Below are 24,556 nucleotides of genomic sequence, written 5' to 3'. Positions count from 1 at the left end.
ACTTTTGGTTTTCACTTTACATTCAAGGTAAATTAAAGGATGGTGATCTCAATTTAGAAGTTTTCTATTTCTCAAGCAATAGGATATTTGTTGACTCTTATTTTTCTTGTTGAGTAAATGTAAAAAAATAGTTTTATTGGCACATCAAACAATTTTTAGCCAATGGTTTCCCCAAAAAGCAACTGTTTATGTTTTGAAGGTTCTTGTTATGTTCACATTAGTTTTTTCCTAATATTTTGGTACATTAAAAAGATGTTATATACTTAAATGCGAAGGGAATCAGTTTTGTGTTTAGTTTTTTTATTAAACATTTTCATTTCATTGGAAATTTGAGGTAATTTTGCCAAGTCTTAAAGGCTAATTCACTACAGTTCTTCCCATTTAAGTTTCTTAGAAAAGGAAATTTAGAATAATTTGAACTCTTTATTGGATTATTGAGATATTGATACCTAACCTCCCATTGGAAGTTTGTATTTTTAAAATTGATGAAATAAGGAGAAATATTTAAATACTTGCAAAGCCACAATTTTAAGTAATTAGAATGTTTTTACTTTGACACATATTCTTAGTAATGTTAACAGCAAATATTTTAAAGTAGCAACTAATACAGGTATGTACAGAGAACACTGTCAGAAAGAATACCAAAAGAATTTCACCTATGCTTTGACAAATACTGATAATCAGTCAAATTATTTTGCTAATTCTCTTAATAAACTGAATCTTCTCAAAAGGAGTATTATAGTTTAATTGCATAGTCTAAAAATAATGGTAGCATAGTTTTCGTATAAACTTTGCTGACTTAAACTATCAAGCTGTTTTGATAGTATTTGAGTATACATACATCTTTTCATATTATATCTTGGCCTTTAGATGGCAGCATTGTCTTTGTGTATTTCTGTGACATAGCTTTTGTGTCCTTGATGTAACTATAAGGATATAATGCCTCTATAAGTTTCTACTGATGGTTGCTGCTGATGTTATGATTTATTTTACATTTTTGTTCTTTATGTAACCTTAATGGGAAAATTTCTTCTTAAGTTATTTTAAAAAATTGTATCTAGAATGCTACAGGATGATCTTACCATTTTACACAAAGTAGTAAGATAGTAGAACATTTTTATTTGTGGCACTGGTTTAAGTAAGATAAACTTTAGAATAGGGGAAAGATTCTTGTGTTTATAAGGGAGAAATTTTATTCATATGGAAAGTGAGGACAATGATATGCCTTAAATGAGTTATAGTGAAGCAGAGGACTGAGGACTTAGATGCAGAATTTTTTTTCTTTTTGAGACAGAGTTTCTCTCTGTAGCCCAGGCTGGAGTGCAATGGCGCAATCTCAGCTCACTGCAACCTCCACTTCCTGGGTTCAAGAGATTCTCCTGCCTTAGCCTCCTGGGTAGCTGGGATTACAAGTGCAAGCCACCATGCCAGCTAATTTTTTTTGTATTTTTAGTAGAGATGGGGTTCCACCGTGTTGGTCAGGCTGGTCTTGAACTCCTGAGCTCATGATTCGCCCACCTTGGCCTCCCAGAGTGCTGGGATTACAGGTGTGAGCCACCGCACCTGGCTTTAGATGCAGAATAGTGAGACAAGTGTCATGTACCTACATAGGTATAGTTTGCATTTGCTGTAAAACTCTTATGTTGACTATACAAATAGATTTGAGGAGTACAACTGCAGTGAGGGTCTAGCATATTGTATGTGTCTCTCTCTTCTAGTGATAGGTTTTATATCACTTCTGAATAGTGCATGCCACAAAGCTATTTTTAAGTCGTATTTAGTTTGAGCATATAGTTATTAATGATCTAGAAACCTCAGTTAAGTATATTTCCTCTGCTTCTTTAATTTCCCTGTACCAGATCTGCTTCTCTACTTTTTGGACAGAGAAGCTCTTTGGGTGGCTTTTTATTCCATTGTAAAATGATGAGGTCAGATAGATTACATGTCATTTGTTATACAGGCTGATGTTTTAAAGTACTGGAATTTTATGAGTTATTCCAAAAATAGCTTCTGTGCTATGTCCTATGTCAAAGCATTTTTGATGTAGATCTGTATGTGTTATGCGTGTATTTGGTCTATTTTTTTACATTTCGTACTCTGAATAATTGGCCTGTAAACTATTATAGATTACTCAGTTGTCAAGAAAATAGTAATGTACTATGAATAGATTTCAGAAAGTTATAGGGAAATGATTAAAGTTTCCTAATTGAAAGTTGATTTCTTGAAAGTTAATTGTGAATGTTTACTTTTCAATCTCTTAGTTGATATTTTACTAGTTTTATAATTCTGTGACTTCTCTTAGAGTCCTTTGGCTGCTGCTGTAACAATTTTGTTTTAGATTTTATCTTTTGGAGACTTACATGAATGATACAGGATCAAATTCACCTCTCTAGGCTTTCCCCCCACCCACCCCCCAGGCTGAAAGCATTTTAACGGGAGATGGAGGCAAACACCATTTTTGAGTTGCACTGAACTCGGTTAAAACCTTGATGCATACTCACATGACTTGCTTTAGTTATCTTAATTTTTGCACTTTGTTTTGCCTCCTTGCAGAAAGGATACAATACTACTTCATACATGTTCTTATGAGGATCAGACTAAATGAGATTAAGAGGTAAAGCACCAAATGGGTTCCATTGCCACAAAACACAAGAAGGCTTCAATAAAGGTTTTTATCCTCTCCTATCAGGAGAGAGGATATTGAAGCCTATTATTTGCTTTCTGCAGTTTACTAATTTGAATTGGGCTGTATCAATGCCTAGTATCACCTAGTCTGATTTTACCTGTTAGCCACTGACAGTTTATTTTTTTTTTTTCTCTTTGCTGTGGTTTGAGGCTGTTGTAGCAGTTAGGTGAAAAAATTGGTAGCCATGTTAATAATAAACTAGAGTAGTATATAAGATAAACATTTGTATCAAGAGTTTAAATAGCAGTAGTTAATTCAGCATTATGTGAAAGCTTCCATTTCCTGACTCTTACTGTTCACCATAGAGTTAATATATTAATGGGTTTATACATAAGAGTTAATATATTAAGGAGATTGGTTGTCCGCAACCGTAGCCCCCCTGCGATACTCTTTATGTCTTATTTCTCAAATATTCCTTTTGAAGTGAGTTTAATTGTAATACCAGACATAAATAATTTACATTTTTGAGGGATTTTGTACAAAAGGGCCAAGTACTCACTTTAGCCTCCAAAATCATCCAGAGTATATACTTGCCTTCAGTGTTCTTTCCCCTCTTAATGGATGGGGCATTTACTTAAACCCAGAATGGTAGTTTCCAGTGAACAGTAATACTTGAATGTGGCATTCTAAAGGAGGTGACCAAGAGATATTGAATCTTATCTTATTATCTCTGTCCATTTGGGTTGCTGTACCAAAATACTATAAACTGGATAACTTATAAACAACAGACATGTGTTAGTCACAGATCTGAAGGCTGACAAGTCCAAGATTAAGGCACTGGCAGGTTTGGTATCTGGTGAGGGCTTACTTTCTAGTTCATAGACACCTTCTCACATGGTAGAAAGGCAAACAAGCTCCCTGTGGCCTATTTTGTAAAGGTATTAGTCCCATTTATTAGAGCCCTGCCCTCATGACTTAATCACTCCCCAAAGATCCCACTTCCTAATACTATCACTTGGAGGTTACGATTTCAACATATGGGTTTTGGGTGTACACAAACCTTTAGACTATAGCAACTACATTTCAGCATTTTGCTGTCATTTGTTGGTAATAGAAAATATTTAATACAAGTTATCTTTTATTGAGTATTGTTAATTTAGCAGGTACTATGCTGTTTTGTATAATTAATCCTCATAACTACCACATGAGGTAGCTATTTTTATCCAATTTTACCAGTGAGGTAATTGAGGCATAAAGAAGTTAACAACAAGTAGCTGTCAAAGTCAAAATTCTAACCCAGATCTGTTAAGATTCCCAAACTTTTCTTCGCTAGCCCTTTGGATTGCGTGGATATATTACCTGTAATGCTAATCCACACACCTTTGAACCAAGTAGCAACTTCCAAAAGACATTATCTCCCTTTAAAACACTTATTGACCAGTGCTGTGAGACATCAAAGGAAGAAGTTAATTATTAGCATGAGTAGAAAATCATTTTTTAGGGTGGTAATTGATTGCAGGAGAAGCTGCAAGTACCAGCAGAAGTGTATTTAAAACTTTTTCTAGGAAAATTACTGAAATTATCAAAGAGGAAAGCTAGCATTTAGTGTTGATCTTAATCTTATATGAATATGAATATAATTAATAATAGAATTGCAGTATTTTATACAAAGCTTCTCTGTATTGCAAACATGGTGTTTTATATTTTTGTGATATTTCGATTCAGAAGCTAGTAGCATTTGATTTTTGTCCAGAAGATTTAGTGGCAATTTTAATGAATTCATGAACTGATAAGTCTGTACTCTGTTCCTTAACATTTGTTTCAGATGTTCATTCAGTTCCATTAACATTTGAACAGTTACTATGTTTCAGGCACTGTGAGAGGTGTTGAAGAATTAAACAAGAGTTACACTGCCAAAGAGAGAAGATCCTGGTCTCATGATAGTGCTATAGAAAAACCAATTGCAAAAATAGTTATTCTTATGTGAGGGATAAGGAAGGAATCTGAAAATCTTATAAATAGTAAGTGATATTTGAACTGAGTTTTGAATTACATATAGTGATGTGATGAATATGCAAGCAGACATATTTTAGGGTAAGGTAATTGCAGTAATGGGAAAGAGCATTAACAAAGATAAAACATCAGAAAAATATGGGAAATGTTTAATAGGTGGTGAGTGTTACAGTGCCACTAGGTTGATAGGCTGGATAGTAGGGAAGTATTCATATTTGGTCTGGAAAAGAAAGAAGGGACCGGGTTGTTAAATTTTTTTCAGTGTCATGCTGTGAAATTTGAAAGTCTCTAGGTAATAAGAATTATAGCATGAGATTTTAGCAAGTGTGAAATGTGATCAGATTTTAATTCTTGTTTTATTTTCCTATTTTGAAAAATTAAGAAAAATATAGAATACAAAAAGGAGTAATAACAGGTGTATGCCCATCACCTGTAAATTGACAGTTGTTAACATTTTATTAAATTTGCTGCTGCTGCTGCTTGAATTAATAAAACAAATAAACTTCAAGTCTCTGTTGTCTTACATTCATACTGTTGTCCCAGTGTTCCCTTCCAGAGCAACTGCTATGATGATGTAAAGTGCTTTAAAAAATACTTTAATATTTATGTGGATAACCATGACATGTGGTATTATTTAGTTTGTGGTCGCATGTAATTTTTATCTAGTGTCGTATGGTTAAATATCTGGTCTCACAAAGTATATATGAGTCTACAATTTGCATGTTTACTTTTATTTTTGAGATCTAGCCATAATGAATATAATTCATTCTTTTTCATTGTTAGTATTCTATTATATGTATAAATCTCTTGGTTATTCATTCCCTATTGAAGGTCACTTACATTGCTTCCACTGTTTTACTATCAGAGGCAGTATTGCAATAAAATTATTGTATAAATCTCTTGTGCTCATCTTCAAGAGTTTCTCTAGGGCATATACTAGAAGTATATATAATATGGTGCTAAGATATGTACATTTTCAAATTTTTCTAGATCATGTCAAATCACTCTCTACTGCTAATTGAAATCATGATTTAGAGATGTATCTTGCTGATGGAGTGTCAACTCTTCTGAGGGCCAGGAGTATGTACTCATCTTTTTATTCATCCCTCCTAGTGTTGGAATATAATAGACATTCAATAAATGTTGGTTTAGGGACAGATGGGTTACTACTGCATTGAGCATGCTTTAAAAAATGTATCACTTCAAATATTTTGATGACATATTTTATTAAATAAAAGCTTAAAATAGTTTAAAGAGTCAAAAATTTTTTCACTTTTCAAGTAAGTAAATTGTTTTGACCTAGTTAGCACATTAATGATGCCATTCTTTGTGTATCAAATTTATCCAGCCAAAGTCACTAATGTACTCAAGGGTTTTTTTTGGGGGGGATAATTGTCTTTAACAACATGCACTTCTGATCAACTAGAATATAATTCTTTTCAGAATTATGTTGACTTGTACGTTCTTACTGTTAATGAAATCAGTTTTATTTTGTTAAAGTGGTATTTGAAAGATCTAGTTTCAATTAAAACAAGGTTTTTTTTTTTTTTTTGTTTTTGTTTTTTAAAGTAGAGACAGGGTTTCACTATATTGCCCAGGCTGGTCCCGAACTCCTGGGCTCAAGTGATTCTCCTGTCTTGGCCTCCCAAAGTGCTGGGATTGTAGGCATCAGCTACCATGCCTGACCTAAAACAAGTTTTTTGACAGTATAATTTCATTCTGAAGAATAAATACATTTTTACTCATTTTAAATTCTTTGCTAGATCTTATCCTCTTACTCTCTTTTTAGTCTATTGGTATCTTTCTCTTACGGCTGTTTTTTTGGTTGGTTGTTTGTTTTAAAATCAGATATGTTGGCAGGAACATAAGTGAGTTATATTCTATTATTTGAAGGCATAAAGAGCAATAAAGAATGAAGGTGTATTTTTTCTTTCCCTGTGTGCCAGTGTCGTATAGAAGACAGGCAGTGACTTGGATGATATCCAAACAATTTTTCTTTGGAATGCATTATTTTTTACCCAGCAGATTTACCTGCTTAATTATATTAGTTTAGTAATATTAAAATTAGTTCACAAACTCTGGGGACTCATCAGCTGATGATAGGAGATGACCAAATGCAAATAGGATCTCAGGAGGAAGCTAGCTTAGTATTAAAAACTCAGATAAAGATATCCCAGTGTGAATAATGCAGAATTTGTTATGGTTAAAAATAGGAAATTCCAAATAGTATTTAAGTATTCTTTAAAAATATATTTTTTTCTGGATCAAATTCTAGAGTGCTTCTTTTGGGTTTAAAATTTGTAATTGGTAGATTATTTTTAGTGTAATTCTTTTGTTAGTGCTTTTTTCCCTACATATATAGTCTGTAGTTTAAGTCCTGTTTTTTTAAAATAAAAATCTAATTTTTATTTGCTTTCTTTTTTGACTACCTGTTAAAATCAGAGATTTGAAACAAAATAAATTATCTCTAAGATACAAGTGTGGAAGTGCAGTGTTGGGCTTTGTGCTCAAGTGTTGGCCACAGGAGATAGTGGGTTGAGATAAAGACTTGATTCATTAGGCTTAGCAAATAGAAATTTTATAAAGGTTAGATGGTAGTGGCATGCTAGTAGTACATTAAGCCTATCATTTATGAGAATATGTTCCTGAACTACCTTTCTAGCCTGTCAGTCAACAAGTGAAATGTATTATTTGGATTTAGGAAGAAGTTTTGACTTACGTTTTTATCCACAGTAATAAGGTTCTAGGGTTTTAGGATATCCAAGACTTAATAATCCCAGTTATTTCAGTGACTAGGCTTAAAGGAAGGAGAATTGGAGAATTACCTTTTTTTCTTTCTTTCTTTTTTAAATAAAGATTTGCCTTTCTAAATATAGTTTACAGACTTCAGTTGAATCTGACTTCCAGGTAATAGGATGCACTTTTTCCATCATTTTATTGTAGTCATTATCACAAAGATACATTATTGTGAATGTCCTATGGCACTTGGGCCTTTGTCAGACAACCCTGTCTTCAGGCAAAAATATACAGGCGATATTTCTATCTAAACCTGTGTTAAGTACTGTTCCTATTAGTGTTGCAGATTTTGCTCACTCATATTAGGTTAGTTGTCTTCTTTTACTGTCTTTCTTGAAATTATTTTCAAAGGTTTGAACATAAAGTTACCTGATAGGCACTAGAAGGATGAATAGTCATGTGAGTTTTGGGGTGGATTCTTTTTGTTGTTGTTGTTAGCTATATCATCTAGATTTTAATAGCCAAGAAGTTTAAAAGCCAGGTAAGTCCATACTGTTTTGATACTTTTTTTTCCAACCCTTCTTCTGTTGCATCTTAGTTTGTGTAGCCACATCTAGGTTGCAGACTATATCAGTATAGTATTTTTCTTTAGTGGCTGCCATATTTCATTATTTTGGATTTCTATTGTATGATGGTAGAAGTACTCAAGTTACTTCAGGAGAGTTTGGGGGTAAAAAATTTGTAGTGTCTGTTACCAGATCTTCATTGGCTATTTTTGATTGGAGCATAAAATCTAGATGGTTATCGTTCACTTAATAAGACATATAAATAAATATATTGAGACTGTAATACAAAGAAAAGTAGTTGTAAATCAGAGTCCTTCTTACTGAACTATAGTTGGGTGATTTTCTTTTATTTTCCCTTTCGCTGAATATCTTTGAGAATATAAAGAAGAAGGCATATATTTATATTCATTACTGCTTAAATGTCCAAATGAATGCCTAGAGGTTATAAAATTATTTGCATCATGTTCTGCTAGCTTTTCATTTTAACCTCTCTGAGAACATGATAAAATTTCCTTATCTTTTTACTAGGTTAATATTTACTGTAAGTATTTGAAGATAATTTTGTAGTTTTCTATTTCATACATTTTAAATTGTTGCAGGACACGATTTAATATACACACATATACTCTTATTTCATTAGTATACTGATAAATCTCTGTTTATCGTATATAATTGTAGGCAGTTTCATTATGTAATCTAGTATACATTCTGTAGTTTTTCATTGTTTTAAGCTTTTTTGTGTGAAGAATTTAATGGAAAAAAGTATGAAAGGTTAAATATACATTGTATATATTCCTCTGAATTCACTCATGAACTAAGATGTTTCTAAAGGTTGACTCTTACTGATCATATCTACAATCCAGCAGTGTTCTTTCCAAAATACTGTTTTTGTCATTTCAGAATGTGTAGTGGCTCATTTCAAAGATTTCTTCAGTTACTAGTCTCTGTCTCATTACTTTTTTTTTTTTTTACTTTCTATACTTCATTTATCATTCTTCTTCTTATCTTTCTTCCAGAATGTGTTCATTACTACCTTCAAGCTCAGGTGAATATTATTTTTTTTTGCAAATACTGTTTGAGAATTACCTCACATTTTTTACTTTCCTGTATTCTGTCAGCTTCCTGTATTTAGTTACTTCTTATTAATCTGTTGATAATTTGTTTTGTTTTGTTTTTTTTTTTTTGAGATGGAGTCTCACTCTGTTGCCCAGGCTCATGGCAACCTTTGCCTCCCAGGTTCAAGTGAGTCTCCTGCCTCAGCCTCCCGAGTAGCTGGGACTGCAGGCGTGCACCACCATGCCCAGCTAATTTTTGTGTTTTTAGTAGAGACGGGGTTTCACCATGTTGGCCAGGGTGGTCTTGATCTCTTGACCTTGTGATCTGCCCGCCTCGGCCTCCCAGAGTGCTGGGATTACAGACGTGAGCCATCATGCCTGGCCAAAAATTCTTGAGATAAGGAAGGAAGAGTTTCTTCTAAAATCACATTTTAAATGAGACACATGTCAGTAACTTTAAACATAACCATTTATACTTTAATATGTACGTAAAAGTATAGCATTTAGGACATAAAATTTAATTTTTATTAATTGAATTGGTGAAATATACTTTATTCTATAACAATATCAAGTGATTCTTCATTAGCATTCATACAAGAAGAATGGCAATGATAGTTTGGAGAAGTAAAATCCCAAATAAGTGTGTTCTTTTTAAGAATTAGGTAGATTTTAGGAAATGATTTCTTAAAAGTGGATTTTGAAACTTAATGTCTTTAAACATTTTTATTACAAATTACCTATTATATATTTTCATTCACATGGTTGTACATCTCATTGAAGATATTTGGTTTGTTTCAGTATTTCATCCTTCTGTTTCAGGCAACCCTAACAAAAATCTCTCAAGACTGCTAATAAGTGTGGTCTCTTTTCTTTTGTCATACTTTAATTACCTGATTCTTGAAAAGATGAAAGTTAACTAGTTGCTTCTGTGGTTGAGTTTGTTCAGAAGAGCTTGACTTTATTGTTGTAATTAGAGGTAGATATTAAATATAATATTTGATAGATATTTGCTGCTTGGTACCAATCAAATGTGTCACCAAATCTGGCATTAAATTTAGTTCAGAACACTGGCATTGCATGCCTTGAGAGCAGAAGTTACACTGGCAAGTGTTTTTTTAAAAAATACTTTATATAAAATTTTTAGTTTTTAATTTCATAAATTCTTCCCATATATATATATTTTTGTTTAATATGTTCTAACAATTTTTTAGAATCAAAAATGGGAAAAGAATGCCAAGAATAAGGATAGATATTTTGTTACAATAATGCAGTTTGTTTTTTCATTTTCTTGGAGGATTAAGTGACATTTGGACAACTTGAGAAGGTAAAAAAGTGGACAAGTGTTGGTTCTGCCAAACTATTGTTTATCCTTGGATTAAACTGTATTTTTTTTCCCCTCTAGAAGTAATATCTTTTTCTAGTATACCCATATGGCTTTCTGCTGTAAAGTTAGTCCAAGTATATAAGAATAATCTATTTTCATACATTAAAATCTATTTAAAACAATCACATGTTTCTAATATACTTTATATTATCATGTTTTTAGATTACAGTCAGAAACGGTTTTTTTAAGAAGAATATAATTATGCTAATTGCTGATCAGTATAATAATAGGAGGTATTTCACATCTGGTCTTCAATAGTGGTAAATCATTGTCAGTCTAGTGTGTGCATTTGCCTAGAGTCACAGGTTAATTCTTTAGACATGGGTACCTTCCCCGTTTCTGTTAAGGCATACCTTTCTCAGTTATTGTAAAAATGAACTTCCAGATACTGGAACCAACTTGTAATCACCTTAGTGCTTACCCTCCATCTCTGAACTTCTATATTAGTACATGTCTAAGGTTATTTGTTTTTATGCATTATAATGCTATATTTACATTAAATTTGCTTGTAACTTATAATCATGCAGTTTCCTCTTGTCCTACTTTTCAAAATTTAAAAAAGTACTATTTTTTTTTTAAGATGGTGCCTTAACCTTGAAAGTCATACTATCCTCTAAGCCTGCTTTTTGGCAAATCTCTTTATTGCATGCCTGATAATGAGCCATATAGCATTGTGTGTGTGTGTGTGTGGGAGGTAGGAGAGTGCAAATATTTATATTCAAGAACTCAAAATGTTTTTAATGATAGTTGAAAAATTGTGAGTAAAATGATATCAAAATGATATTTGATCTGATTTTTCTCATTTATAACATTTAAAAACTAGTACTATCAATGCCTTAAGAAAAAGGTTGTATATATTCACCACATTATTTAAACAAGACTAGCGGAATTTATTTTGTTTTACCTTATTCTCCCACCAATATGTAGAATTTGTAATTTAACAATTGAAATGATTGCTTCTTGTGAATACTTACATTGTTTTAGGGGACTTTTCCATTTTTTAGACAGTGAATGGCAGTACCCACTAAGTAGTGATCCTCGTAAAACTTCGGTGGTTTCATTTACTATTAACATGCACTTTGACAGCTGGCCTTTACTAATCTCACACCATGCGTTTGAAACTTTTTACTTAAAGCTTTATAGTTGAATTACAATATATTGTGTCCTTTGTTTTCTCCTGGACAAGGATTTTAAACAAACTTTCTATTGCACTTGTTGAATATGTATTTTATAGTAACCACCATGAAGTTTGCAGCGTTTTAGAAGATGAAGAAGCAAAGATAAAAGATACACATTCAAGAAGGCTTGGTTTCACAGTTGGTGCATAATCCTTTCTGCTGTCATTGGTACCCTAACCCTCTACCTACCAGAACAAAAGAAACTGAATTGAAAATTGTGGGAGCTGGGGAACATTCTGTTGGCAACACATCGCATGGCCCATAGGCGTTGTCAGGTCTCAGTTTGATGCCCTTTATTCTTTCTGACAGATGTGAGGTAGGGTCTATGAGGGGGAAGTCATTACTAGAGAGAGGGCAGTGTCAGATCAAAAGTAACCAGTGATCAAACAAGGTAAAGGGCTGTGGAAAATAGGCTCTCTTTCTGGCCTCAACACCTGCCTGATCACTGAAGGGAATAGTCCTTATGTGTCAGGGCCAGTTGATTTTCTTTGATGTACAGTGAATTAGAAGTCAGAGTGGAAGCTTAGCTGGAGCACAGAGATTTTTATTTCCTAGTTCTTGGGCAATTTAGGTGTTTATTTATTTATTTATTTATTTACCTTAATTACCTAGAAGTCATTCTGTTGAGTATTAAAATGTACTCATTCTGACTTTGTTATCACTATATATTTGGAAATGCTACTAATAAGCAATTTCCAATAGCACTGTAAGTCAGGCTTTACAAGTCATCAGACTACATTTCTCACACTTCTAATTGTAACTTCAATTAGATCATTTGTAAAATATAATGGTAGATATAAAGTACATAGTACTGAGCTTGGCACATTGTAGGTCTCTTCATTGTAAAATTTGAGAAGTTACCTCACTAAGTAATTTTGAATAAATTTGAATTAACTCTTTGCACATAAGTACTTATTACTATGTTTTCTTTTAAGGTAACCCTTTCTAATCAATTCAATTGAAAGAAAATTTAAAGAGACAATCTCATTGGCATTTTTGTATGTATGGTTCTTTTTCCCTGCCCTTTCATCTTTAGAGTATGTGACTGAAGTCCCGAAGGATGATATTTTTGTCTTTTGTTGGCTTCCTGTGTGGATAAATTGACAACTACAATTTCTAAAAATTTCAGTTTATGTTGTTTTCCTTTACATTAAGAGCAAATATTTGACCACTACTAGATTTCAGTGTCTCAACCTTTGTAAATACTGCCACATTTTATTCAGATTCGTAAATAGTTAACAGTCATTTTGTCCTCAAAATTCTGGATGTAAGAGTTTATTTGAAATAAAGAATCTTAGTACTTAAGCATTTTAAAAGTGGTTTTTTAATCTAGTAATTTGTCCATCTTTGCATGAAGTCTCATGTTTGGTTTTGATACTTTAGGTAACCTTAAATCTTCTTCCTTTATGCATTTGGAAATGTAAATACAAAACAATATATATTATGTTGCATTGTCTTCACATTAATATTTGTCTTATAGACTACTGTTAGCTATAATATATATTTTATGCTTGGGAAATTTCAGAATAATATGTTGAATATATATATATATACTGATATTTCTGGTTTGACTTAAGCAAAATTTGCTTATAAATTATTGTATGTTTTGCTTCAGCTCTCATTTTAAGGTAGTTTGATTTAGAACTTCTTATACAAGATTTTATATCTATTTTTGAAACTTTTTGAAATTTGCAAGATCTTAATACGGATTCATTTCATAATCTTTAACTATAGACTCTTTTTTTTTTTTTCCCATTTTTGCTTTTGATTGTTGTTTAATATGTTTGCCCTGGCCACATAGCTCACACCTGTAATCCCAGCACTTTGGGAGACTGAGGCGGTGGATCACTTGAGGTCAGGAGTTCGCACTAGCCTGGTCAAACATGGTGAAAATCCATCTCTACTAAAAATACAAGAATTAGCTGGGCATGATGGTGCACAACCATAATCCCAGCTACTTGGGAGGTTGAAGCAGGAGGATTGCTTGAACACAGGAAGTGGAGGTTGCAGTGAGCTGAAATCGTACCACTGCACTCCAACCTGGGTGACAGAGCGAGACTCTCTCATTAAAACCCAACAACAAACAAACAGTTTGTCCTGAACTACCTCTGAGGGATAGTAACTTGAAACCAATATGAGAGTATTATTCTGATTTAGGGAGAAGAATGATTTTGGTTTTGGTTTTCTGAGGTAATTCCCACAATCCTTCTTTTAATCTGAATATTTGTTTAAAAAGATTGGAGTTTGTTGATGTTTTAATATTAATGTTAGGAAGAAACATTTATAAAAGGTGAATTTCTGTATGTAAATATGAATTATTGTTTTCAAAATGGACCTTGGCAACATAGAATTTTACTAGTTATAATCTTCGGTTCATGATATACTGTGGTAATTGGTCCAGGCATAATCTTATTTCATTATAAAAGTTAATTTATCAAAAAGCTTTTAAACATTTACTCAGGAACGCGCCATCCATACTATTAATTAGAATGTTATCAATAACTTTCATCTACCTATGCATTCCTTCCTTCTCTCATCTTGACTCCCCTTCAGAGGTAATCAGAATTAACTGCTATCCTGAATTTTATATTTATCATTCTTTTCATTTTGCTACATTTGTATATATGTCTGATCAACACATTATTTAGTTTTTACTAGTTTTTAATCAAATAAGTTTCCAAGGAGGTCACTGGTGAACTGGTTGATACTATTCAGTTCTAACTTTTAAGATATTCTTTACTATATTTTCACATCAAGTTATTTCGGATCTTTAGATTGAATATGTGATATCTACATGTTGGTCCCTTGCATTTTGCATTTTCAGTTTATAAGTTATATTCATAAATACGGATAACAAGGTCTTTTTTTCCAGTTTTGATTTGTTGCAACTTTAGCAATTCCTGTGACATGATGTGCGGGTTAGAAGAGTTACTCTGTTAGGTGACAGGTGTAGTTGGTCAGGAATGTCTAGTCATTTCCCAGTTTGGAATGGAGATAAGTGAATTTCATGCTTACCAAATGACTTTTATGTTTTACTTAGCAGTCTGTAGTGTCATTAATAAGTTCAACCATTGTAATTTTTCATAAGGATAAAATGCGCTAAATTTCTTTGATTGCTGGAAGTGCTATTGATTTAATAACAACTTTAAAGGAGAAAAACCACATTAAATATTCATGTTGACTTTAAGACTTGGATTTCAAAACTACCAATTTGCAAAAAAAATTAGTCTTTTTTTTTTTTTTCTGTAACAGCTTAGTTAAATGGTCAGTAGCTTAGTATTTATCTCATACACAGTTTTGGTAAAATCAAACCAAACAAAGTATTTGCTTTCCCTACAGATGGAGTTTTCTCCAGTTTCCATTTTTAACATGTAGTCTATGTAAAATAAAAAAAATATGTGCTCATATCTGCCTTCATACTTTTGCTAGTCCTTTGGAAATGTGGTTGGTTATAACTAAGAATACTCAGTACTCAGAATGGTTAATGATTTCTTGATATTGAGTGAGCTAATTAATAAAATTTTACTGGAGATGAAATTAGCACTTCTTAACATTGACAACAATAGATGTTTTTTCCTTTTGAACAATTTATGATTGATCGTATTTATAAGGATGTGGAGTATAAAATACATTTTTTTTTTTTTGAGATGGAGTCTCGCTCTGTCGCCCAGGCTGGAGTACAGTGGCGCGATCTCGGCTCACTGCAGCCTCCGCCTCCCGGGTTCAAGCGATTCTCCTACCTCGGCCTCCTGAGTAGCTGGGACTACAGGTGCCCGCCACCACGCATAGCTAATTTTTTTTTTGTATTTTTATTAGAGACGGGGTTTCACCAGGATATAGAATAATTTTTGTACCAGTCTCAATTTTTAGGAGGTTTTCATCTAAGTAGAAAGCTCATATGGGCATATGTATATGTGTGCACGTGTGATGATGATGTGTGTATACATGCAGTGATGATGTGTGTGTATGTATAAAATAATATAAGGTGATAATGTGTGTTTAGAAGGGGAGTGTTTTTTTGTCCCCCTGTTACTTTATATTGAGACTATACTTCTTTGCTTTACGAAGTGTTCTAGGAAATCTGTATTTGTTGATTTGTATGTGTTCTTTAAAATATATCTTAGTGAGATTGCTTATGAATTATTGATAAAACAGTTGGCATAGAAGGTTTTGTGTTATAGTTTGAGAAGTTTCACATAATTCATTGCATTGAAGTTTATTCAGTATTGTTTTAAACATATGAAGAAGCTAAACAGTAATCCCTTGCATGCTTTTTAAAACAATGTCAAATAATTTTATAAAGATAAAATGGTATAGATTATTGGTTTTTCTTAGTGTAGATCAGTCATTTAAATAATTTAATGGAAAAAAGTTATCACATGATTCATAGCAGTTATTTCCTTATGACATTTGGGAGAAGAGACAGAGATTTGAGAGTGGTGTGATGTTATTTTATACCCTAGAAAACTATATTGAAAGCTAGGGCATATATGGTTCTGTTGTTATAGATAGCATGATCCTGGATCCATAAAGTAGTCTTTGGCTACTTCATGGTTATTAGCTATGTGGTTCAGTCAATTTTTTGTAATACTAACCATATGAAGCAGTACGATTCCAGACCCTTTTTCCATAGGCCATGCCAGTCTACTGATTTTATAGTAACTTTTAACTCATAGGAGTAATTTCCTATTATGTTGTATTTACCTATCTAAGTGCTTGCTAGGGAGGACAGTAACATCTGGAATCAAAACCAGTCTTCCTGAGCCTGGACTGTTAGCCTCTCATATATTGAATACTGTGTTTTAAGAGTAAGAATTTGAAAGTGATGGCACTTATATAATATTTATTTTACTAATGGTAACTTCTAAGTTAGTTCATCTTAAAGTGAAATATTTTGAAGATTACAGGAGCTATTTTATAGTATGAAACATGGTGTACTCATTACAATGACTTGTTCTGATAATTTTTTATAAAGACATTTTGCTGTTAAAGACTTATTTCATTGAGCTATGGTAGTACTTGGGTAATGCATAGGTAGCGATACTTGAAGAATTGAAGTCAATTGAGTTTTAGCATTATTCTGTTGAGTTGATGTTTATTTATTGTTAAGGACATTTTCCACTATATCCTGTGAGTTCTCCCTTATGAGAACCTGCAGTTAAGTATTCCCCCTGGTCTTAGTACTCGGGAAAGCTAGACTTCTAAGCAGTTGTTTTCTTTTATTATGATAATGCTGTGAATTTTATTAAAGATGTATAGTTGTCCTTTTCCTCTTTGCTTTGACATCTAAGAAACCAAGAAACACATAGTAATCCATCTAAGGCAAAGTATTCAGGACTTCTTTTTTATGTTCTTTATTATAGAATAACTTTTTGGAAAATGCTTCTTTTTACTTTCTCCTTAATTTTTATTTCTACTTGTGTTTCTCCTGTAGGGTTTATTTCCAGAAAGAAGTGCCTCGATTTCTTTTTGGAAAGAGACAAGATATATCTAAATATAAACAGAAGTTCTTACATAAATATATTTTAACTTTAAAATACCTTCTTTTTTGCATAGGCAATTGTGGTATAATGAAAAGCACCTTGGAGCTTGAGTTGGGAAGATCAAAGGATGGATAATTACCTCTGTCTCTTAGTTGAGTGACCCTTAGCAAGTGACTCTGAGGTGGTTTTCTCATTTATGGCATAAGAATAACATTATTACTTTAGGATTAAGTCAGATATACGTAAAAGTGTTAGTCACATGTTAAATGATTAGCTAGATTTTCCCTTCAGTCAGTTACCTGTCAAAACTCTTGATAAATATTGAATGCTATTCATAATTTAAAAATGTATACTTGGGACAGTTTTATAATGTATTGAGATGTATAAGAAAGAGGCCCAAATAATTCCTGTTCTCATAAAAAAGTGCATATTATAAAATTCTAATAGTATAGAAAAGTAGAAAATAAAAACTGAAAGCCTCCTGCTAATTCCTCTGGTGATTATTTTCAGAAAACTTTTAATACACATACCAACATGCATGTATCTGTCCCTATTTTCAAAAATTATATTGCATTTTCTCTTCTACAACACTTCATTATTGATGGATACTGTGGCTCTTTTCATTTTTTCCCACATGACGTTCCCATGTCACAAACGGTAGCCCTACATTTCGATGGTTTTCTATCAGAAGAATATATTTTCATATTCTCCTGTGCTTTTTATGTTATCTTGTTGATAATTTTGATGAAACCAAGAGGCATGTCTTTCTACATACTTCTCTTCATCTCCATTCCTAGTGTTTTTGTTTTTTCTTTTAAATAATGTCCATGTCTGCTGCTTTCATTCTCTGAGACCACCAAATAGTTTAAAACCTGGATTCAGAGATAAGAATAAACAGACCTAAGATGTTAAGATGCTTTAAAAAATGTTCGATACCATATACTCGATCATATCATTAGTGAGCATATTTTTCCTTTGGGAAGTAACTAATGCTTTCCTTAAGGCCAGGCCAGACAAAGGGACACACAGTGGCAAACTTCTTGGGGCTTATCCTCATCAAATGGTTTATGGGAAGATAGTTTTTGTGTCAGACAGATGTAGATTCCAATACCAGTATTACCATTTTACAAATTGTAGGTTCCTTCTTAAGCATTTAAGCTCCTTGGATCTTGATTTTTTAAATGTATAGATTGGAGATGATATAATCTATTTTGTTGTTGAGAAGATCAAATGAACTTAGTGTATGTAAACTGTCCAACAAAGCATCTTGGGAAATAGTTGTTCACAAATGTTAGCTTCCCTCTCGTTAACTTCCCAACTGCCATTTTTCTTCTCTCTTCTTCATGACCAAAGGAAACCTGGAATTATTGCCAGAGCTTTGTTGGTAGTGAATGGTCTTCTTACTGAGTACTTAGCAAGGGGGAAAAGTAACCAATGGTTGCTTTATGTATTTGAGGTTCAGTGAGCCTTTTATCTTGGGAATTTCTGGAGAGTCATGTTTAACCTTAGTGTTTGCTTGTTGTTTTCAAAACTCTGCCTACACTTGTTATATCTTTTATATTTTTCACTCCTAGTAACATATCCACAGTAGGTGTTGCAGTTCATTCATTTTTTTTTTCTTTGGTGTCTGTCATTTTCTTTGCCACGAATCATTCTTTGCAGTTAAATCATCTTACTATTAAATGGCAAATATCAAAATCATTAAATATGAGCTACATCATATAATCTGTAATTTACCTGATTGCGGAAAATTCTAGTCAGTTTGCTTAAACAATAAAAAGGTTATTGGCTTATAACTGAACTGTGATGAGGTGTAGTTGAGGCTTTAGGGTTGAGTTAATTCAGTGTCTCTGCAGTGCATTTAGGGAGCTAGTTCTTTTTGACTTTTTTTGGCTTAGCTTTCTCTTATGTCAACCTTAGTCTAAGTCTGGATTTACTTCTGGATCAAAGATTGTTGACAACAATTCCTAAGTGAGTGCCGTATGTATATCATAGTTTATTGCTTTTTTATTGCTGAATAGCATTCCACTGTAAGGACATACAACAATTTGCTCATCCATTTACCTGTTAATGGACATTTCAGTTGTTTCCAGTTTTTAACTATTTCATATAAAGCTGCTTTGAACACACATGAACCAGTCTTTGAATGGACAAAAGCTTTCGTTTCTCTTGAGTAAATTTTAAGGAATGAGTTGGCTGAGTTGTTTGGGAAGTGTATGATTAACTTGAACTTTGTGAAAAACTATGAGTTTTGCAGAGACGTGCCATTTTTCACTCCTGCCAGCAATGTTTGAGAACTCCGTTTGCACTACTATGTCCCCACCAACAGGTGGTATTAGTTTTAGATTTTTAAATTTTAGCCATTCTGAGTAGGTGTGTAATGGTATCTTATTGTGGTTTTGACTCTCAGTGAGTGTAGAGTGGTACCTCTTTTGTTATCCCTGTGTCTAATGATGTCGAGTACCTTTTAACATATGTATTAGCCTTTCCTATCTCTTCTTTTGTAAAGTGTCTGTTCAAATCTTTTGCCTTTTTTTTTTTTTTTTTTTTTTTTTGAGACAGAGTCTCGCTCTGTCACCCAGGCTGGAGTGCAGTGCCACGATCTTGGCTTACTGCAACCTCCACCTCCAGAGTTTAAATGATTCTCCTGCCTCAGCCTCCTGAGTAGCTAGGATTACAGGCATGCACCACCATGCCCAGCTCATTTTTTTTTTTTAATTTTTATTTTTAGTAGAGACGGGTTTCACCATATTGGCCAGGCTAGTCTTGAACTTCTTGCCTCAAGTAATCTGCCGGCCTCGGCCTTCCAAAGTGCTGGGATTACAGATGTGAGCCATTGCGCCCAGCCAAATTTTCTGCCTATTTTTTTTAATTGGTTGTCTTCTTATCAGGTTGTAAGAGTTCTATATTTTTGATATAAGTTCTTGTGTCAGATGTATGCATTGTGATTACTTTTTCTATGTGTGTATCTTTTCATTTTAATAGTGTCTTTTGAAGAGTGCAAGATTTTAATTTTGATGCTCAATTTATTAATGGTAAGGGCTTTTAGGTCTTGTCTAAAATCTTCTGATAGTATCAATTGTTTTTCTCTGTTGCACCCCTAAAGTGTAAACTCAGTGGAAATGGGGAGATTATCTTCCTTGTTCCTTGCTATGTCCTCTGTCTAGAAGAGTGTTGGGCACATAGTAGTTGCTCAAAAGTAATTCTTGAATGAGTAGATTCTTTTGGTTTCATAGGCTAGAAAATGTTAGCTGTTGCTTATGTACTGTTCACTTCTATCCCCTGTATTTCACCTGTCATTACTACTGTCTTGTTTCCTTAGGTTGATTCTTTGCTTTTCTATTTCTACTTCTGACTCTTTAATCCTAACCCTTTTATGTTTTTCTGAACTACAGTAGCATCTCCTTAGGCTTGTCAGATGCCACCACTTCTCCTAGGTGTACCTATAATCCAATTCCAGACAAATTGGGTATTTACTGTTTTTTAATAATATTGCTTTCCTGCTTAAGAACTGATTTAAGCTCTATTATAGATGGTGAGGTGGAACCTGCCGTGGTAATATTTCTTTTTCCCTTTGTTCTTATTTTTCACAGTTTCTACCTTTGTTTATACTTTCTGCTGGAAAACGTGTCCCTTTTTCTCTTGCTAATATAAATCTCACTTATTTTTCAAGTTTTCCATTTATTCTTAGGATCAAATTTTTGCCTAACTTACCTAGCTGAATATTTCACAGATACTATATTTTTGTGCCCTTAGAATTGTTTCCTCCTTAAGATAAGAATTCGTGCATTCTACTTCTTTGGTAAAGTTTTGAATACAAACATAATACTTCTTGGTTGATTACTCTTTTCTTCCTTGACTGAATTTGATGGCGGTTCATGGCAAGTTTGTGCCTTTCTATCAGTTTTTTACCTCTTAAATAAAAAAATAACTGTGGTAAAATATATATAACATAAAATTTACCATCTTATCCATTTTTAAGTATTCAGTTCAGTGACGGTAAGTACATTCGCATTGTTGTGTAACCGGTCTCCAAAACTCTTGTTATCTTGCAAAACTGAGCTTTATACCCATTAAACAACAATACACTGCTTTTCCTCCAGCTCCTGAAAACCACCATTCTACTTTGTGTCTTTGTGACTTTGACTCCTCTAGGTACCTACTTTCTGCCTCTCTGACTTTGATTCCTGTAGGTACCTCCTCTAGGTGTCTGAATTTCTTTTTCAGATTGTTCATTATAATCACAAAGCATTGCCTTTTCATGACTAGCTTATTTCATTTAGCATAATGCCCTCAAGATTGATCTATGTTGCAGCATGTGTTAGAATTTTCCTCCTTCTAAAGGCTGAGTAATATTACATTGTGTATGTGTGTACACGTGCATGCACAAACACACACATATATATACATATACACACCACCTTTTGTTTATCCATTCATCTATTGATGGACACTTGGGTTGCTTCCACTTTTTGGTATTATAAGTAATGCTGTGAACATGGGTATACAAGTATCTCTTTTGAGACGCTGCTTTCAGTTCTTTGGGATATATATCCAGAGGTGAAATTACTGGATCTTAATATAATTCTATTTTTAATATTTTTAGGAGCTGCCATACTGTTTTACATAGTGGTCACATGATTTTACATTTCACCCAACAGTGCACAAGGATTCTAATTTCTTCACATCCTTGCTGACACTTGTTATTTTCTGTTAGTTTGCTTATTTATTTATTTATTTTTACAGTAGACATCTTGATGTGAGGTTGAATTTCTTTGTTTTGATTTGCATGTCCCTAATGAGTCATGATGCTAAGTCTGTTTTCATGTGCTTTTCTTGGCCATTTACATATCTTTGGATAAATGTCTTTTCCAGTGCTTTACTCATTTTGAAGTTGGGTTATTTTGTTGTTGAGTTGTAGGAGTTCTTTGTGTATGTTTCGGATATTAACTCCTTATCAAATAATGATTTACAAATGTTTTATCCCTTCTATAGGTTTCTTTGTCCTTCTGTTAATTTTGTCCTATACTGCCCAGAAATTATTAAAAGTTTTATGTATTTTAACATATATTTTAACTTTTGTTGCCTGTGCTTTTGATGTCAAAACTTAGAAATATTGCCAAATCCAACGTTGTAAAGCTTTTGCCCTACGTTTCCTTCTAAGCATTTTATAGTTTTAATTCATATGTTTTGGGTCTTCAATTCATTTTTCGGTAATTTTTAACATATTGATCAGGTCCAGCTTCATTCATTTGCATGTAGATATCCAGTTTTCCCAGCACCATTTGTTGAAAAGACTGCCCTTTCCCCACTGAATAGTGCTGGCACCCTTGTAGGAAATCATTTGACCTTTTGTGCAAGAATTTGTTTCTAGACTGTTTCATTTGGTCTATGTCTTTCTTTTTGCAAGCACTATACTGTTTTTTATTACGTTGCTTTGTAGTAAATTTTGGAATCAGAAGTGTGGGACTCCCAGTGGATTCTTCTTTTTCAAGATTGTTTTGGCTATTTGTGGTCCTTAGATTCCATATGAGTTTTAGGATGAGTTTTTCTTTTTCTGCAAAAAATGCCCTTTGGATTTTGATAGGGATTGTATTGAACCTGTATATTGCATTGAATAGTATAGATATTTGCACAATATTAAGTATTCCAATCCATTAAAATAGGATTTCTTTCCATTTATTTGTGTCTTTAATTTCTTTCAGTGATATTTTGTAATTTTCAGTATATAAGTCTTTTGCCTCCTTTAAGTTTATTCCTAAGAATTTTACCCCTTTTGATGCCACTGTAAATGGAATTGTTCTCTTAATTTCTTTTTCAGATTGTTCCTTATAAGTGTTTAGAAATGCGCCTGAATTTTTATGTTTTTTTTTTATTCTGTAACTTTGCTGAAGTCATTTATTATAATAGTTCTTCTTTAGGGTCTTCTATTTATAATATCATGTCATCTGTGAACAGAGATAATTTTGTTTCTTCCTTTCTAATTTAGATGTCTTTCCTTTCTTTTTTTCCCTCTAATTTCTCTGGTTATAACTTTCAGTACTATATTAAGTAGAAGTGGCATAAATGGGCATTATGTCTTGTTTCTGTTATTAGAGGAAAAGATTTTAGTCTTTCACCATTGAATATGTTGTTAGCTGTGGGACCTTTCTGTCAGTTTTTATTGAGCACTGTTAGTCACATCCAATGTACACATTATACATTTTCTAGCTATAAACTGACCGTGTTATATTGGCATTTAATAAGATTTTGGAGCTTGATCTTTTTTTCCAGGAGTCTTGCATACAGTAAGTTCTCAAATAACATTTTCAGTGACTGTACAGACATTGATGTACAGTATAGACAGGCCTTGATACTACCTCAGCACCCTGTTTGGAAACAGCTATTAAATTGTTGATGGAAATTTAATAGATGATTTGAGTGATCTAAAGTAATAGTTTACCTCTAACATCTGGCAAAGTCAACATTTATTATTATTATTTTTAGAAAGGGTTGTGGTTCAAAAATGTAATTATTTTCAAAAATACAAATGAGGAAGTCTTGCTCCCACCAATCACCATCTTCCTCACTGCTCTCTATGTATAATTAGTGTTTATGAAAATGTGAAAAAAAATCTATTTTTATACTTTTCTTATACAAAGAGTAGCTAGTATTTACACAAAAAACAGGATGATATTTACATAAAAGTTAAATTAGTATATACATCACACATTTTTCCCTGCACTTAACAGGTCTTTCGTAATTGGTTCATAAGATTGTTCCCTTTTTTTCTCCTCTGAAAGTGTGGCATAGTATTAGGAGGTAGCTTAATTCTTTCAATCAGTAGCCAGTTGATTGCTAGACACTTAGGATATGCCACTGTTTTGCAATTATATAAATTATGTCATTTATAAATATATTATACTGTACAAATTTAGGTGTATTTATAGGAGACATTCTCAGGATGGGATTGCTGAATCAGGGTACAGGCGCCTGTGATTTTCATAGATATTGCCAGATTTCCTTCCTTAGAGATTATACCATTTTGCATTCCTATATGCAGTGGATTGAGAGGGCTTGTTTTCCACACTCTTGCCAGTGGTGTGTTGTTAAGCTAGTCAATTTTTGCCATTTTGACAGGCAAGAAATGGTATCTGAGTTGGTTTTAATTTGTGTTTCTCTTATTATGAATCTGGTTGGGAATGATGTGTTTAAAAGCCATTTGGGTTTCTTTTTCTGTAGCTGTATCCTTGGCTCATTTTTCTACTGATTTGTTAATCTTTTTCTTCTACATTCCTAGGCACTTTTTATAAATTGAAGGTATTAGGTCCTCATATGTGATTGGAATTATAATTTTTTTCTTGTTTGTCATTTAGTTTTAGCCTTTGCCTATGTAGCATTTTTGACATGCAAAAGTTTTTCTTTTTTTAAAAATTTATTTACATTTACCACTTTTTTGTTTTTTGGCTTCTGAGTTTTGAGTTATAGTTAGAAAGTCAAAATAGCACTTTTTGAATGGACTGCAATATCCACAGG

At 32.9% G+C, this 24,556-nt stretch overlaps 1 protein-coding gene across 9 annotated transcripts in view; it reads left to right on the top strand.

Annotated features, from left to right (window-relative positions):
* LOC116274940 (F-box/LRR-repeat protein 17-like) overlaps positions 1–24,556 on the top strand; it is an 87,577-nt gene that overhangs the window by 35,596 nt on the left and 27,425 nt on the right. The window contains exons 5-6 of one of the 9 annotated variants that reach the window (XM_031666379.1): positions 8,958–8,986; positions 11,615–12,466. The exons of 6 other annotated variants lie outside the window; for them this stretch is intronic. In XM_031666379.1, the coding sequence (XP_031522239.1) occupies positions 8,958–8,986; positions 11,615–11,708 (123 nt within the window). In that variant the 3' untranslated portion in view covers positions 11,709–12,466. Of the gene's footprint in view, positions 1–5,629; positions 5,896–8,957; positions 8,987–11,614; positions 12,467–24,556 lie in introns of those variants that run through there. 2 more of the 9 variants (XM_031666383.1, XM_031666382.1) reach the window with 2 other exon arrangements.

Source organism: Papio anubis, chromosome 5, assembly GCF_008728515.1.
Source record: "Papio anubis isolate 15944 chromosome 5, Panubis1.0, whole genome shotgun sequence".
NCBI classification, from domain to species: Eukaryota; Metazoa; Chordata; class Mammalia; order Primates; family Cercopithecidae; genus Papio; species Papio anubis.
This window is presented reverse-complemented; position numbering and strand designations above follow the sequence as displayed.